At 40.4% G+C, this 18104-nt stretch overlaps 1 protein-coding gene across 1 annotated transcript in view; it reads left to right on the forward strand.

Moving 5' to 3' along the window:
- Window positions 1-18104, forward strand: part of LOC114037753 — a 188314-nt gene that overhangs the window by 130553 nt on the left and 39657 nt on the right. The window contains exons 30-35 of the mRNA XM_027854705.1: window positions 5428-5581; window positions 6155-6250; window positions 8531-8686; window positions 13036-13268; window positions 16142-16280; window positions 17797-17917. Of these exons, the coding sequence (XP_027710506.1) occupies window positions 5428-5581; window positions 6155-6250; window positions 8531-8686; window positions 13036-13268; window positions 16142-16280; window positions 17797-17917 (899 nt within the window). The remainder of the gene's footprint in view (window positions 1-5427; window positions 5582-6154; window positions 6251-8530; window positions 8687-13035; window positions 13269-16141; window positions 16281-17796; window positions 17918-18104) is intronic.

Below are 18104 nucleotides of genomic sequence, written 5' to 3' on the forward strand. Positions count from 1 at the left end.
CTGATTTTCAAAAAAGAGAACTGAGGGTAGATTCTTCAAACTATACACCTGTCATCTTGAATTTGATGCCTGGAAAAATTCTTGAGTATAGTATCAAAGGGAGAGCGCATAAGCATTTACACAGGGAAACAGATTACTACATGTCTCCTTAGTTTCAGCAAGACAGGTCAAACCAGAACAACCTTTCCTTCCTAATAGCGTTACTAGATGGATACATCAAGGGAAGCCACAAATAGCATATATCTAGATTTTAGCAAGACATTTAATAAAGTCCCTCATGCTATCCTTCATCAATCCACAAGCATTTCTTAAGTGCCAATTATGTGCCCTTTTGAACAAGATGAAGAGTTATGAGTTAGACAATAGTGCAATTAGGTGATTTCAAAATTGAATGATTGAATCCAAAGAAAATTGTCATTTATTGATCAATGTCAACTTGAAAGGAGGTCATTTGTGGAGTATAAAATTATTTCCTACATACAAATCTAATGGTACACCATAAGAATGGTCTCATCAGTGGCAGAGAAGAGTGGCAAGTTGTTTTCCTAATTGGGGAAAACAACACACAAAAGGGAGCTGAGAAGGATTGGTGGGGAGGGGAGAGAGGAAGGAGGTATCTGTGCAGGGGTATGGTGGAGAAGTCCTAAGAGTTAGAAGCATAGCCAAGTTGGGGAATGAAGCATGGCCAGCCCACACCTGTCCCTAAAATGGAGGCCCTGGAAGGAACTCAGCACTAGGAGAAGGGGGCCAGGGTGGTGGTATTCTAGGGTGAGAAAACTCCAGGTGTGGAGGGAAGTTTCAGTGTGAGGAGGCATCCGAGGAGGCATAGTGGCAAAATCTGGAGAATAAGAAGCCTATCTAGGAAGCAAATGAAGCATGGCTAACCTGGGCCCATCCCCAAAATGGAGGCCCCAAAGAAACCCAGAGGGTTATTGAAAAGGTTATCTCTGTTGTTATTTCTTTCAAGAAATCTTGACTGATTTCTGCGTATAAATGAGTGGCATCTTCACTAAGTTGAATGTCTTGCCAAGTTTTCTTTAAACTGGTTTTATCTTTCACTACTTCTCTCTGCTTTATAAGATAAAACTGTTCATAACTTTCCATCATCCTTCTTTGTATGATTTTACAAACACGTTAATTTTCTAACCTGGTATTGACTTTGCTAGCCATCTTTCTCTGGCAAGTAAGTCAGATGTTTACTGACTAAAGCATTTTCTGGGGTCTTTTGGTCTCCATGTTTTGGCAATTAATTTGCATAGGTTAAATTTTGTATGAATTATTATAATTGGTGTCAATGTCATTTCTGGTGTCCAGTTCCAACTTTTGATTATATAATTAATTCCTTAGAATGTATGCTCTACCCCAAAGAAATCAAAGAAAAAGGAAAAGGATCTATAAATACAAAAATAGCAGCTCATTTTGTAGTAGCCCCACATCGGAAACTAATTGGGAGGTCATAATTATGGCATGTAAATATAATGCATTAGAATATTATTGTACATTAAGAAATGATGAAATAGTTTCAGAGAAAACTAAAAAGATCTCTGTGAACTAATGGAGGGTAAAATGAGCAGAACTAGGAGAAGCATTTATGCAATAACAGTATAGGGAAAAAACAACTTTGAAAGACTTCAGAAATTTGATCAATGAAATAATAAACCATGCATCCAGAGATCTAAAGAGATACCTACCACTTATATCTTGACACAGAGGTGATGGATTTAAACTGCACAATGAGACATATTTTTAGATATGACTAATGTGGGAATTTGTTTTGCTGACTATGCCTATTCCTTATCATGGTTTTCCTTTTTAAAAAATTTTCAGTGGGATGGAGTGGCAGTGAGAAGGAGAGATAATAAGTGCTTATAAAATAAATATTTTTAGAAGAATGTAAACTTCTTGAGGGCAGATACAATTTCCCTTTTGTCTTTGTGTTTCCACTGCTTAGCATAGTACCCCACACATAGTAAGCGCTGCCTAAATGCCTAATGATTGATTGTTTAAATAGTTCATGGTTGAATTGTTTCACTTTTATAATTTTTCTTGATTTTTAAGGTGTTTTCTTTATTATTATCATTATTATTCTTTCTTTCTGGTTTTTTTTTTTACTAATTCTGATCTTAGCTCTTTGGTCACCCAGGTAGATTTAAACTCAGGATATCTGCAAGCACTTTCAACTACAACACATTCCATGTATAGGACTTCTGTTTCATTCAGTAATTCATTTTTTAAAAATTTATTAACTATCTCCTTTATGCAAGAAATTGTGCCAGGCACTAGAGGAAATATGAGGAGAACTATATAACACAAAATATCATCAGGATGCTTATAAGTTGAGAAGAGGGAGAGGTATATGTAACAGATGTTGAAAAGAAGGGCTGTATGATGGAAAGAGCTCTGGATTTGAAGTCAGGTGTCCTGAGTTCAAATCTTGTCTCAGACTCTTAACTACATGTTTAACCCTAAACAAACCACCTACCTTCTTGGGACCTCAGCTTTGTTATCTGCAAAATGACAGACTTGAATTGGATGAATACTATTAGAGATGGCAGCTTCATCTGTAAAAAAGAGAATATCTAAACTACCCTTATATACCTTGTAAGGGTTCCTCTGAGGAAAGCACTTTAAAATCCTTAAGGCACTGTACAAATCCTTCCTCTGACACATAGTAGCTATGTCATAATGAGAACCTCAAGCACATCTCTAAGATTGTGTTATAGATGGAATCTACACAGATAAAGGGAGTTTGCACATCAAGAAAATCAGAAATGTTTGACTTATTGACAAAATAATAACAAATGAATATGATGTGAGGGCAAAGCAATGGGACATAGTAGAGACAGTATGTTGAACTTGGAACCTGGGAGACATTCAGATCCTACCTTTGATACTTACTAGCTATGTGACCTTGGACAAATCACTTAAACTTTCTGAGCCTGTTACCTCATCTATAAATGAAGAGGTTGGACCAGATGGCCTCTGAGGTCTCTTTCATCTCTAAATCTATGCTCCTAAATTAAAAGAATGGGGTGTCAAAATGCCATGAGAATATGAAGAGAAATCACTTTCACCTTGAAGAGTCAGGGAAGGCTTTAAGGAGGAGGTGGCGCATGAGTTGGACCTTGAAGGAAGCAAGAGAATACAGGAGATGGAGATGAGCCTGTAGATCAGCCTATTCTAGGCATTGGAAACAGTGTGAACAAAGGCAGAGAAGTGGGTCATAAACCTCATTGAGGTCACCATGGCAGAACTAGGCAGCTAGTTTTTATTGTCTCTTATATTACTTGGATCACCTATTGGTGATTGGACCCGAATGCCCTCTGGGTGCCTTCAGCCCTGACTCTTTACTGCGGTATAGAATAGTAAAAAATAGGATAGGGAATAGAGCCTAGACCTGTAATTTCATTGATTATAGGGAACTCCCAGATGAGGAGACTCCCTCTACCTACGCAAGTCAGCACTGTTTCTCCACCTTATCTTAGAGTTTGCCTAGAAGAAACTTAGGTGGAATACCCAGGGTCACACAATCAATATCTGTGAGTGGCATGAGGTAAATCCAGACTTTCCTGGTTCAAAGGTCAGATCTTTATCTATTACACCACAGTGCCTCTCTTAGGAAATAATACATCTAAGTGCGTGTCCAGTCAAGAACTCAAAGACTCATTAGTAGACTACCTGAGTTAGCCCTAAAAGTTATTTAGCCACCTCCTCCATACCTGCAACAGAAAATCCTCTCTTCAGAATTCCCAACAGGCTATCATTCAGCCCCCAGCTTGAAGCCCCGAGCAATAATAGCAGTGAAAAGGACCTCAGAGAGGGTTTTTTCCCATTAATTCAGTCAGTCAGCAAGCATTTATTAAGTACTTACTATTTTCAGAGAATATGCTAAGCACTGGGGATACAAAAATAAAAAACATGGTCCCTCACCTCAAGAAGCTTACGTTCTAATGGAGGAGACAACATACCGCAAAAATTGTATATGCAAGATATGTACGATGAAAATGGAAGATAGTCTTAGAAGAAAGACTAAGAGAAAGACAAAGAGAGACTAAGGAAAGCAGGGAGGAAGGGATAGGGGGACTGGGAAATGTCTTCTAGAAGGAAGCCAGGGAAACCAGGAGATAGAGATGAGGAGGAATTACATTCCAGGTATAGGAGGCAGCCAAGGAAAAGGCACAGAGTTGGAAGACAGATTGTTGTATGAATGGAACAGCAAGATGGCCAGTGTTGTTGGAGAGGAGTCAAGTGTCAGAAGACTGGAAAAGTAGGAAAGGGTCAGGTTCTGAAGGGCTATAAAAAGCAAATAGGATTTTATATATGTTCCTAGAGGTAAAAGGGCATTGGAGTTTATTGAATAGGGGGTGACATGGTCATGCACTTTATCAAGATCACTATGGTAGCTGAATGGAGAATGGTTGGGGTGGGAAGAGAGAGAGAGAGAGAGAGAGGACAGATAGACCAGAAGATTATTGCAATAGACCAAGTTAATGAGGTGAAGTGATGGGGCACCAAGGTGGTCGTTATGTGAGTGGAGAGAAGGGGGTATATATGAGAGATGTTGTGAAGGCAGAAAGGACAAGACTTTGCAACAGATTGGATACGGAAGATGAAAGAGTGATGAGTTGAGGATGAAACAAGAGGTTGAGCTCAGGTGACTGGGAGGATGATGGTGCCCTCAACAGTGGTAGAGAAACTTAAAAGAGGGGAGATTTTGAGAGGGAAGATAAAGAGTTCTGTTTTGGATATTTTGAGTTTGAGATGCCTGTGAGACATCCAGCTTGAGAGGTGTAAAAGGCAATTGGTAATTTGAGACTGGAGCTCAGGAGATTAGGACTTGATAAATAGATCTGGGAATCAGAGAAATGATAATTGAACCTTTGGGAGCTGATGAGATCACCAAGTAAGACAATGGAGAAGAAAAGAAGGCCCAAGGAAGAATCTGGTTAGACACTTGCAGTTAATGCATGTGCCCTGGAGGGAGATACAGCAAAGAGGAATGAGAAAGAATCATCAAGTGGGCAAAAGAGCCAGGAAAGAACAGTATTTTGAAAACCTAGAGAGGAGAACCCAGGGGAAGAAAAGTGATCAACCTGTCAAAGGCTACAGAGAGGTAAAGAAGAATGAGGATTGAGAAAAGGCCTTTAGATTTGTCAATTAATAGATTATTGGTAAATTTGGACTGAATATTTCCAGTTGAATAAGATTGGAAACCAGATTGCAAAGGGTTTTAAAAGTGAGTGAGAGGAGAGAAACTGTAGGCACCAATTGTAGATGACCAGAAGGAGCTTAGCCTAAAAAGGAGAAGAGAGGCATAAGTCAGTAGCTTACAGGAATTCACTTTAAAATGTGACTTGGAAGAATTTTTGAGAATTGTGGAAAAGTAAAAGTCATTGATTTTAACAAATTATGTCCATATTTTGTTAGAGGAACATTTTTGCTTGCTGGAAACGTTTCTGCCTACCAAACTGTCACAGATTCCCTGTTCCATGGGTTACAACCAATGAGCAACAATCTTGTAAAGTCCGTGTTTGCATCACAATTCTGTCTTCCTCAGCCCCTTGATCCACAGAGCCACCAGGTGAGTGAGGCAGGTACACTTTTGAAAGACATTTACCACTCTTTAGAGAAAGTGGAGCATAAAGTGACAACATTGTCACTTAAAAAAAAAAATTTGAGTTTTCTTTCTTTATAGGAAACCTTCAAAGTTCTTACCTAGTTTTCAGTATGGTGAGATTCTCTCTCTTCCCACCTCCTACCTCTCTTCTCTTCCTCCCTCCTTTCCCTCTTCTCTCCCCCTTTCTCCTCCTGTCTTCTCCCCTTTCCTGCCACCTCCCTTCTCCCTTTCTTTGTCCCTCTCTTTTTCCCTTTCTCTACTCCCTTTTCATTACCCTTTCTGTCTCCTCCTCCCCCTCTCTACCTCCTTTCTTCCCCCTCTTTCCTCCCTTCCCTCCCCCTCTGTTCCCTCTATCTTTTTCCCTTCTGTCTCTCTCCCCTTTCTCCACTCTTATCTTTGCTAAAGGCTCCACAAAATAATTAGATTTCCCAACATGTGTTTATCAGTGTACAGTACACACACATACTCATTCACGTCCACAGTATAAGTTTATTGTAACAGAACTATGTCATTAAGTTTTTAATTTGCTTCCTTTAGGCATTCGTGCTGTTTCCTTGGAGGGCCTTCCTAGCAGTTGGAGGACCATTTCCAGTTATCCTCAGCAGCCCAGACCCCCTAGAATACAATATGCAGGTAAGTCATGGTGACAACTCCAAGATTATCATTGGAGCATCCCAGACAAGTCTGCTGGTCGGGTACATGGACCTATACCTGTACCTGGTCCTGTGTCCCTGCTGGAGTATGAGTCATCCACAAGTCACATGTTTGATGACAAAGCTTTAGTTTATATAAAACAAAGCGAGTCATGTTTGCTCAACACAGATGGGAACCACACTCCCATTGGTATCTATTTGTCTTACCTCAGACTTAGCTGGGCTTTCTCTAACAGGCAGCCTTAGAACTCAGATAGCCTAGGAACTAAGGTGTCACTTGACAGAGAAACCAGGCAAGCAGCTATTGGAGCAGAGTTTTTTTTTTAAGTTATTTAAAAACATTCAAGGCTAGAAATTGTCTTTCTGTGAAAATTTAAGTTTTTTTTCTCCCCAAGTATTTTGTTTGTTTGTTTGTTTGTTTGGTTGGTTGGTTGAACTCCTACTTAGTAGATAGCAACTTACTGAGAAAATTCTCCTCTCAGGGTTCAGGAAGTTTTCAAGCAGTTTTACCTGTCCACCAGTATTCTCATGCCTTATTTCTTCTTTGTTCCCATTCTGTTAGGCTTTGCACACTGTACAGCAAACTTGTGGTTTGTGTGCTTGCATTTCTCAAGACACCGTGATCCAGTTCTGCCTGTCCAGGACAGGAGGCAGGGGCGGCTGTAGTAGCAGCAGCTGCAAAGGGTCCGTATCCCCTGGAGTTGTTTTCAGTTTAAAAGTAAGAAGAGACTTGAAATGCAGTTGCTTAGGGAGAAGTGGCAAGATAGATATGACCATAGAGTCATAGATTTAGATCTGGAAAGGACCTTTGAGGCCATTGAGTCCATCCATCCCCCTTATTGTTTAGGTGAGAAAACTGAGGCTCAGAGGTGTTGAGACCCTGACTTGACCAAGTCACACAGCCAGGAAGTATCTAATAAAGAGTCTTCTTGACTTCCAGCCCAGTGCCTCTCACAAAACTTCAGAGAGGACAAGAGGATGCTGAAATCTACAGGGGGCTCCTGAACAGTGAGAAAGGCTTCACCAAGAGTCTCTTGTTTTAATCTATCTCTTGGGTCATGAACTGGCCACAACTGGACGTGTCATGCTTTTTATAGGAACGGCGTTTTTTATATTGTTAGAACAACCAAAGCATTGTTCAGAGTGTCAGAAGACTCAGGCTCTGGCTTGTGATCAGGACATTAAGATGGGCCCTCCTCCAAGGCAACCCAACTAAGAGATGGCATAATGTGTGAAAAATATAAATATGACCAAAAAACCTCCCCAAACCTGACACCTCTTGACACAAGCAACGCAGTGCAGACCCACCATACTGCCTGCAATTAGAGTATCAGCTGCATCAGGAGAGGTTCCTACTACATGTAGCATTATGTAACATTTTTAAAAATAATATTTAAGATTTTTTTTCTAAGTACATGAAATATTTTCAGCATTTGTTTGTTAAAATTTTGAGTTCCAAATTCTCTTTCTCCCCCCTTCCCTACCCCCTCCCTAAGAGCAAGCAATATAGGTTACATATGTACAGTCGTGCAAAGCACACTTCCATACTAGCCATGTTTATATTTAGCATGTTGATGGGTAGATCGGGGAACATGATTTGACTTCAGATTTATCTGAATCTATATAATAAGTTGTATAATGAGTTCTAATATGTAATAATAACAACAACTAACATTTATGTAGGTCTTACTGCATGCTAGGCACTGTGCTAAGCACTTTACAATTATTACCTCATTTGAGCCTCACAGCAGCCCTGGGAGGTAGATGCTATCATTATCCCCATTTTACAGATGAAGAAACTGAGGCAATGGGGTCAAGTAAGTGTCTGAGGCAGGATTTGAACTCAGCTCTTTCTGATTGCAGTCCCAGTACTCTGTTCACTGGACCGCCTAGCTAGCTGCCTTCACAGAACTGGGAGGGATTTCAAAGGCCGCCTAGTCCAGTCTCCCTATTTAACATCTAGAGAATCTGAAGCTGAGGGGGCGGCTAGGTGGCGCAGCAGATAGAGCACCGGCCCTGGAGTCAGGAGGACCCGAGTTCAAATCCAGCCTCAGACACTTGACACTTACTAGCTGTGTGACCCTGGGCAAGTCACTTAACCCCATTGCCTAGCCGAAAAAAAGAATCTGAAGCTTAGAATACAGTCATATAGGTAGTAAGTATCAGAAGTGAGACTTGAACACCACGTGGTTCCTTCGACTCAAAAAGCCAATGCTTTTTCTGCTGTACCATACTAATTCTTCGGGCTGTCTATCTTTAGTTATGCCTGTGTGGACTCAATGATCAAGACCGAAAAGTGGCCCATGGGGAGCTGGTGTCTGTGCAGTTACAGATGGAGGACGTGCTCCTGAGCAGCTATGACAGGATGAGGGAAGATCCCCGAGGATTGCGCACCTCAGGAGAGAAAAACAAGCAGGTACTCCTGGCATGTGGTCCTGTTCTCATGGAATTGAGTCCCCCTGGGCTAATTCATGGGCTACCTGATCCACAGCTGCATCTTGGTCTCTCCCTAAGAGACTTGTTTGTGTGCCTGGGTTAGCTCTTGCTTAAAAGATCTCAGAGTCAGGGACAGATCAGCTTTCATTCTTTTGAAAAATGAACAAGGATTATGAAAGGTCGGGGGGATTCCAGTCATAGATTTCGAGCTGAAAGGTTCTTTGGAGTCCAAACCCCTCATTCCACTGAGGAGGAAACTGAGACACACAGGGGTTACATGACTTTCCCAGGGTCACAAAATTCCTAAGTGTCTGACATGGGAATTGAACCCAGAAGTCTTCCTGCCTCCAAGTCCTGTGCCCTGTCCATTACACTGCTCATTAAAACTAAGCAAAAGGAAGTATTTAATGAAATTTTTAAAGGAAAAAAAATTTAAAAATTTTACATGTAATTGGGAAATAGTTAATGAAATCAATAAAAAAAATGTAAGAACCTAAGCAAAACAAAAAAAATCTCAATTTTATCTTTTTTGTCTTGTGTATCACACATATTGGATTTGATGTTACAGACAAAGATCTAGTGAAGAGACCCTGGACAGAAGTATTAAGACCTACCTTCTATTCTGTCTTCTGCTACTAGTTCATTGAATTTACCTGTTTGACTCACTTATTTCTCTTAGAGCTATAACTAGTAATTCTGATGCCAAGGATAAGGAGAAAGCTTGGGACGCAGAGAGGAAAGATTCTGGAGGATGGGGTAAGAGAGGAGCCCGTGTCTCAGGAAAAGACTACAGGGTCCCTCACCCACAAGACGCTGCAGAGAGAGGGCACCCCACCCTACCCTCACAGAGAACTCTCCCTTCACATCCCCTCCTGGGGAAGGGAGCAAGTTAGAGCCAGGATAGAGAGGAATTCAGCTGCTGGGGAGAGAAAGCTCCCTAGCTCAATTAATTATTCTTGCTAAGTAGATGCTAAGCCTGGTTTGTCTTTCTGCTAAAGGAGTGTAAATATTGTCAATACCCTCCAAGTTTTGGTGCCCTCAGACAAAGTGCCAATCACTCCATTCTAGTTCTGTTTGTGTCTTTCTCTCTGCCTCATATGTCCTTTTCTGCTCTTTCCCTTCAGGAATATTCAGTTACAGAGTAATGCTATTATTGCCACCTCCCTCTGAGCCACCTCCTGTAGTTAAATATCTTGCCTTTACATGAGTCGTTGGTGTCAGGATTTTCAGAGGAGTGTTTTTTGTGACCCACAGGTGGTGTCTAGTAAAACCATCCACCAACAGTTCTGGGATACAGGAACTCTTCCTCTCCCACCTCTCTCTACCACCTTACAGTCAGTGATCCAGTTTAGCCCAAAGACCTCCAGACCTGAACCCAAAGATGATGCTGAGGACCTCCTGAGCATCTCTATGGTCCCAAGGCAACAAACAAATATTAAATGCTACCTGCGTGGAGAACCTTGGGTTTGACAGAATAAGAGTGACTTGTGTTCATTTCTTGGCCAACACAGTAACATCCATGAATGTTACTCCTTACATCCATGAATGTAAGCTCCTTGAAGACAGGACTGTTCTATTAAAAAAAATTCTTTGCATTCCCATAGCCCTTGCATGTAGGAAGTGCTTTATAAGCTTTTGTTGTTAAGTGTGAGGACTGTAAGCTCCTTAAGGGCAGGGACTATACTATTTATTAACTGACTGACTGATAGAACCAGTCTCAGTGTAAATGTCAAGGCAAGGCCTCCATCTTGCTGCTTTCCCATCTCAACAGCCAGGATTCATTTACAACTCTCATATACTGGAATGTGTTTGTGTTTGTTGATGAGTGTTAAGTTCATAATTAAAAAGAAAAAAAGAAAAGAAGTATTACCTAAAACACCTAACACAAGAATGAGATGTTTTGCACAAAGCCAATAGCTGTAGCATGTCCTATAACTCATTCCACCAGCAGCTCTATTCTGTTTCTATAAATAGCCTCTGATATTTAATTTCCCTTACCTTTGCCCTGTCATTGTTCTCTCTCTTCCTGTATCCTGCCTTCTACTATCCTTCAAAAAAAAAGTCATGGAAAGTGATCTGTTTCTGCTGGAGAGAGAGGTAACTACCCTTAATTTGAATTTATTGCTCAGTAGTTTTTTTTTTTTATTTCAAACCATAATTTACTTTAACAATTGTAGTTTTACATGCAGTTGTAGATTTACTATGAAGAACGCAAATGCTATCAACACACTCCAAGATTTGGTGCCCTGGGGCAAAGGGCCAGTCACCCCACTTTAGTTCCGGCTTAGCCTCATGTGTCCTCTTCTCCTCTTTTTTTCCAGGGATACTGAGTAATAGAGGAGCTAGAAAGAACATCTAAGATCTTTGCATTCTACTCCTACTCAGGCTTGCTGGTGATTCATGTCTTGACTGCAATCCCCTGTGTTGCCCTGAGGGGTTTAGTAATTTTGTTTTGTTTTCCTCGGTGTTAGAGGCTAGACTGAAGTTCTGACCTTTTTGAAGACAGAGGTTAATGCTTAAGTAAGATAATTTAAATGTGCGTTGCATGGGAGGATCTTAGATGTAGAGAGGGAGTGGAATCCAGAGGTCATCTAATCTAACCCCAAGGTCACATAATTATTAAATAGCAGAACCCATGTCCTCTGATGCCCAATCCAGCATTCTTTCCCCTGCAGCATGGTGCCTCTTCTCAGAGAAAAACTATGTCTCTGAAACCATACGTTGACCTATTTTACATGATTGCACATGTATAGCCTATATCAGATTGCTTACCATCTCAGGGAGGAGGGAGGGGAGGAAGGGATAGAATTTGGAACTCAAAACTTTAAGAAAAATGTTAAAAATTGTTTTAACACGTAATTGGGGGAAAAAATAAAATATTATTAAAGCCAAAAAAAAAAATACACAGCCTTTGTTCTGTAAACAAAAACGAACAAAGAACAACAACACATATATTAACCAAGTGGACTCCAGGCCAATACAATAAACTGAAACTGAAATCATCCTTTTTACAAGCGTCCATAAAAATGCGTATAGAATAGAAAAGATGGTTTTACTTCCAAAAATACAAATATAAGCCACATCCCATTAGTATTGAACATAAAATCTGCTCATCCAGGCACCAAAGGATATTATGGTGTACATGTGAAAATCAGCCTAAAACTCTCCTGATTTTCCTCTTCCCCCACAAGCTAGAAGTAATCTTTCCTTTCTCTGATTCCACATTGCAATGTTTATATTTTTTAATGGAACATTTATCTCCCATTATAACTACCTGTGCATTTGTATGGTAGTATGTTGGGGGCAACATGGTGTGGAGATGACTTGAAGCTACAAGAGATGGATTCAAACTTGTTTCTAACACTAGCTCTGGAAGAAAGGACAAAACCCTTCTTGTCTCTGAGCTTCAGTTTCCTCATCTGTAAAGTAAGAATAATAATAGCTCTAGTGCTTACCTCATAAGGTCGTTATACTAATATATGTAAATGTTTTGAAAACTTAAAAAAAAACTTTGAAAAGTTTTAAATGTATTACAAGTCCCCTTTGGTGGCCACCTCTCACTCAGCTCTCACCTGTGGCTCTAAGAAGCTGTAGTATGTGCAACAGTCAAAGATGGGCAAAATCAGGTTGAGAGTAACCTATGGGCCTCAAACCAGTTGGTAAGTTAGGAATGTCTACCCCAAGCATGTGGAGACTTTCCTCCATGGGGTAGGTGGATGAGAACAATTAGTTCCAACAACCATGAAGGCGACTGAAGCAGGCATCGAAGACTCCAAGGTCATCCACTGCATCCCACGCCATCTCCAGTCATCCTGACTTTTGTCTTGCAACTGGACTCTGATGACTCTGGAGGAGCAAGTAAGGCTGATGACTTTGTGTAACTCTACTCCACTTAAATCCAATGTGTGTGCCAGGCAAGTCCCTTGGTCATGTCATTGGTCCTCTTCAAAAAATGAAGGACAAACAGCAAGAACAAATCTCCACTATTACTATTACTGTGTAGTAATATTTCATTTATTAATTTACTTATTCTAGGGTAATATATTATACTACTTTACTATTATAGTATAGTTAGCTAGGTGGTACAATGGCTAGAACACTGGGCCTGTATCCTCAGATATTTACTAGCTGTGTGACCCTGAGCAAGTTACTTAATCTTGTCTGTCTCAATTTTCTCATCTGTAAAACTGAAATAATAATAGCATCCAACATGAAGGGTTCTTGTGAGAATGAAATGAGATAATATTTGTTAAGAGCATATAGCAGGCACTTAATAAATGTTTATTGACTGACTCCCTTCTCCCTTCCCTTCCTATATAATAATTTCAGTCCAAAGTGAACAAAATGACCGAATTAAATGGAAGTCAATCATGGGGCAGCGCAAGGACCTTCAGAATACGTGAGAAGCAGCGGGACCCACTGACAGCCTATGCTTTCCTGAGATCTTTTCTTATTATCTGGAAGCAGCTTGAAATGCTAAAGGAGGGATGGGGCCAACTCAAACTGAGGGTGGCAGACATCAACACAGTTGCTCTGTATCAACAGTTTTTGGAGCTCTATGGGTGAGTTTTTCTGATAGAACAATATTTTGGGTTAAAATCAGTGGGATGGAGAAGATTCACAAATACTCCTCTCTTTGTGCCCACCAGGACTCTCTTGTCTTTTGTTTCCTAGGCTAGAATTGACTTATTGTGCTGTTCAGTAATCACAGCCTCCCTCTGAGTCCAGTGGAAGTTATTATACAACTTCTCTCTACAATCAGGGCTTTATCATGAAAACGCTGAGTTGTATAAACAGCATGTCCCCAAGGGCATCTCAAACTCAACTTTTCAAAAAAACAAATTCATTATCTTTTTCCCCCCAAACCCAACCCTCCTCCATGCTTCCCTATTTCTGTTGAGGGAATCACCATCTTTGTACTTAACCAGTTTCACAACCTTAGAATAGCCCTTAAATCTTCCACTCCCTTACCTCCCCAACCTAATCCAATAAATTGTCAAGCTTTGTTTGCAATTCCATGACATCTCTCACATCTATCCCTTTCTCTTTGCCCACACAGTTAAATTCATCACTTCTTGCCTGAGCAATAGCTTCCTAATTGACCTCCATGCTTCTAAACTATCTCCTCCCTAATTTATCCTTCATAAGCAGTCAAATTAATATTCCTAAAATACACATATGATTACACCAGTGTTCTGCTCAACAATCTTCATTGGCTTCTTATTGCCCCTAGAATAAAATGCAAACTTCTCATCCCGGTATTTAAAGCCCTCGACAATCCATCTCTCACCTTTTCAGATTTATTTTATGGTATTCTTCTTTGTAGACTGTTCATTCCACCCAAAATGGCCTAGTAGCTGTTCTCCAACACCAATATTCCATCTCCTCTCTCCTAGTCTTTGGACAGATCGTCTCCTATGCTTGGAATGCACTGGCTCTTCACCTCTGCCTCTTGGAACTTGTTTCCTCAAAGCTCAGATCAGGTGCCACGTCCCATTGGAAGCCTTTTTTACTTCCTTCCGCCTTACCCAAGTCCTTAGTGGTCCCTCCCTCCTCAAGTTATCTTCTGTTTACTTATGTGTATACACATGTTGTATCCCTAAGTGAAATGTAAACTCTTTGAGGGCAGGGCTCATTTAATTTTTGCTTTGTATCTTCAGTGCCCAGCACAACATCTTGCTCATAAGTAAGTGTTTTAAAAATTTGTGTTGACTTGAGCTGACTTGAATAGTAGGGACTTGAATAAATAATTATTGTTCAATAATGCATATGTTCCACAGTGATCTGTCCCAGGGCTTTTTAGTTGCTGCTTTTGAGCTGTTTCAATCATGTCCAATTCTTTATGATCCCTTTTTTGGGGTTTTCTTGGCCTACTGGAGTGGTTTGCCATCTCCTTCTCCAGCTCATTTTACAGATAAGGAAACTGAGGCAAGCAACATTAAGTGACTTGCCCAGCATCACAAAGCTAGTAAGTGTTTGAGGCTGGATTTGAATTCATGAAGATGAATCTTGACCTTTAGTTACTGGGGAGTCTCAATATAGATCCTTCTACACACCTGCTTATAATAGAGAGTCAGTGGACATAGAGAAGAGCTTGGAAACTTCTTATTCCCTTCCCTGCTTCTTTCCTGTTGGGAATCTTCTTCATTTCCACCTCCCCATTCCCCTTCCTACATGCGTATATTTCCAGGATAGGAATGAAGATTATGTCTTCTATGCATTTCAGTCATAGTATATTCGTAAGGATGGAATCAGTGTTGTTCAAGACAGCAAGTCTCTTTGGGCTTGGCAGGAATCACTGAAAAGAAAGCCACATTGTGAGAATGTTATAAGTACAATGATAATGCCAGTGATGGGGCAGCTAGGTGGCGCAGTGGATAGAGCACTGGCCCTGGATTCGGGAGGACTTGAGTTCAAATCCGGCCTCAGACACATAACACTTACAAGCTGTGTGACTCTGGGCAAGTCACTTAATCCCAATTGCCTCACACAAAAAATTGAATCATAATAAATAAATAAATGATAATGTGAGAATGTTATCTCTGTGATGATCATCCTTAAGAATCCCACTCTTTGTCACTGACCCCACAAGAAAGGACATTTCTGAGTCTGGACAGGGGGTAGACAGAATATTCTACTGTGATTCTGCTTTGGGTGAAGGTCTAATTTCTTCTCTCCTGTTGTAAAATAGGGAGGGGAAAAAAGGAAACAAACCAAGTCTGAATTCTTCTGTGTCAGTATTGTAATGAATGACTGAAATTTCCCCCCAGGGAAAATGTCATAAAATACAGGTGAAGTAAGACTGGGGCCTTAGTGGAGAATGAACTGGCCATATGAATCTGTTGTTGGGGGTGTCTACAAGGAAGGGAAATCTCAGAGTAGGAAAAGAAAACACCTAAATACATCAATGGATTGGTGATTTCATTGTGGTGAGTCCTCCCTCCAAGGATGAAATTCAATTCAATTGAGCAAGAGTTTATGAAGTACCTAATATAGGTGGAATATGATTAAAGGCTAGGGACAAGGGCAGGGACAAAGTAAAAAATGAAAACAGTCCCTTCCCTCAAGGAGATTACATTCTACTAGATCAGACCTGCACAATTTGGCAGTAGGTAGGGGCCAAAATTAAAATAGGCTAAACATCTTCGGGCCTGCAGATAGGTTAGACTAGAGAAAAACTGATGATGGTTGGTTGCCACAGGTCATGTGACAAAGAGGAGAGTTTGCAGTGGCAACCCTACATTTTTCATTGGCCTCCTGAAATCCTTTGGCGGGGTAGAAGTAGACCCCCAGCCATAGGTTGTGTTGTGTAGGCCTGTACTAGATACAGACTACAACCTCTCCAAAGCTCTTGACCTGTAAGAGAAAATAATATTCGAGTAAATTTAATGAGAATGACCAGTTTTCTATTATTCCTGTCTCTGTCCATTTCTAGAGCTAATATTCTTTATCCTGCCATGAAAACCATAGCCAGGCAGATGGGTAAAGAAGATGAATTCGAAGGGCTTATGATAAGTTGTCGGTCTATACTTCCTCCCAAAGGAGCTTCGGAAGTTGAAATCAAAACCCGCCAGGTTCTCTTTTTTTTTCTTTAATTGCTGATGTCTTTAGTATTTCACCATGTGGATGAATATGCTTACTTTGCACATTAAATGTTGTTTGTAAACCAAATTTCCCTAAACTGAATCATTTTAATATGTCCTAGGAGAACTATTTAAAATCAGTCTATAGTTTTCATTTTGAAAAAGCAAATAACAGTTCTTGAATTAATACATTTTTGGAAATCTAAAGTTTCAGATTAAATTTGCTACATCAATTTCTATCCCAAAACCTAAGATAAAGAAATATCCTCCCCTCCCCCTCCAAAAAAAAACCAGTAGAAGATTCTGCCTTCCATATAAAAGCCAGACGGTAAACACTATCACTACTTCCCCATAAAGCAAAAACAAAAATCAGGAGAGGGAAAAAAAAATGAAAGTTGTCTTTTAGAATTGTCTGTCATAGTGCTGACATATTCTCATAGCCCCACACTGTTCATACATACATATTGAGAACACCCTATCTGTAGCAGACAGAACTTGCTTCCTTAAGTAATTTCCTGTCTCAGACCTGCACCAGAGGGACAAGCATTGCTGTCCCTATTTGACAGGTAAGCAAAGCCAAGCATCTGGTAGTTCATTGGCTTTAGGCAGGTTGCCTAGCAATAAGCTGCACCGATAACTTGCACCGGTGAGGCCTGATATTATTGTTTGTCTTCGAAGCCACACTCCTTTGTAAAGCATCTGTAGCACCATAAAGAGAGCAATTTGAAGCATTGAAAATAAAAGATGGTAGGGCACTCATCACTTTTATTGGTGGTGTATCCAGGCAAGGGACTGATAAGTGCTGATGAATAGGACAGTCCCCTCCAACCTTAGGGGAAAATCGCCTCTGGGGAAAGATGGGCAGGGTTTGAATCAAGAGCCAAAGTAAGGCTGGAAAAATGGAGGTCAGAAACCAGGGTTTCTTAGCAGTGCTGGTCCAGGGATTGAGACCAAATTGGGGAAACTGAAACCCAGAGAGGAGTTTTCAGGTCAAGAAAGTCTGTGTGGAAATCTGGAAGTTCACTAAGCCCAAGCCCATGGCTGTACAGGCTGATGCCGACCCCTTGCTCGCTCGGACCCTAGTGGGGAGACAGTTGGTCCAGTTTATAATTGCCATGTATTGATTTTTAAATCATCGTATGACAATGTTGAGTCCATTTCTCATCCTTCTTCAGGATCCATGTTTGCCTCTGTATGACAATGTCTCCGACATTTCTGTCTGAATTAAGGTCCCAAAGGAAATAACATCAAGTTATAAATAGTTGATACTGAATTCACCTCTCTTTTCTTTTTTTTTTTTTCAGTAAATCAATACTTGCCTTAGACTTAAGTATTTACTGCCTAAGAATCCCTTGTAGTGTATTGGTGTCCCCTATAGGGAGCCTTTTCCCCTCCCTTTACAAGAGGATAAGGAGAAAATATCGCAGGAGGAGGGGGGAAAAGTACCTTGAGGGCCTAAAATATATGCCCAAAATGTAGATTGACTCTCAGATTCTGTTTACTCTAGCTTCAAAAACTTCTGGAAAATTTTGAAAGTCATATGATCCATGAGGTGCTAAGAAAAGTTAACAAGGAAATAACCTTAGTTATGTCAGAGAAGGCTAAAGAAGACCGTGTCCTCCCTACAGGTAAGGTACATTTGAATTCGCAGTATTGGTTCATACCAGTCTTCCCAAATTTGTGGAAATTCCTCATATTTGTCATTTTTAAAAAGCAGTGATATTCCATTCCATTCACATACCACAATTTGTTCAGTCATTCTTCAGTTAATGGATCCCCTTTTTGTTTTCTGCTTTGTTTTGTTTTTACCACATA

Source organism: Vombatus ursinus, unplaced genomic scaffold, assembly GCF_900497805.2.
Source record: "Vombatus ursinus unplaced genomic scaffold, bare-nosed wombat genome assembly UNPS02000582.1, whole genome shotgun sequence".
NCBI lineage: Eukaryota > Metazoa > Chordata > Mammalia > Diprotodontia > Vombatidae > Vombatus > Vombatus ursinus.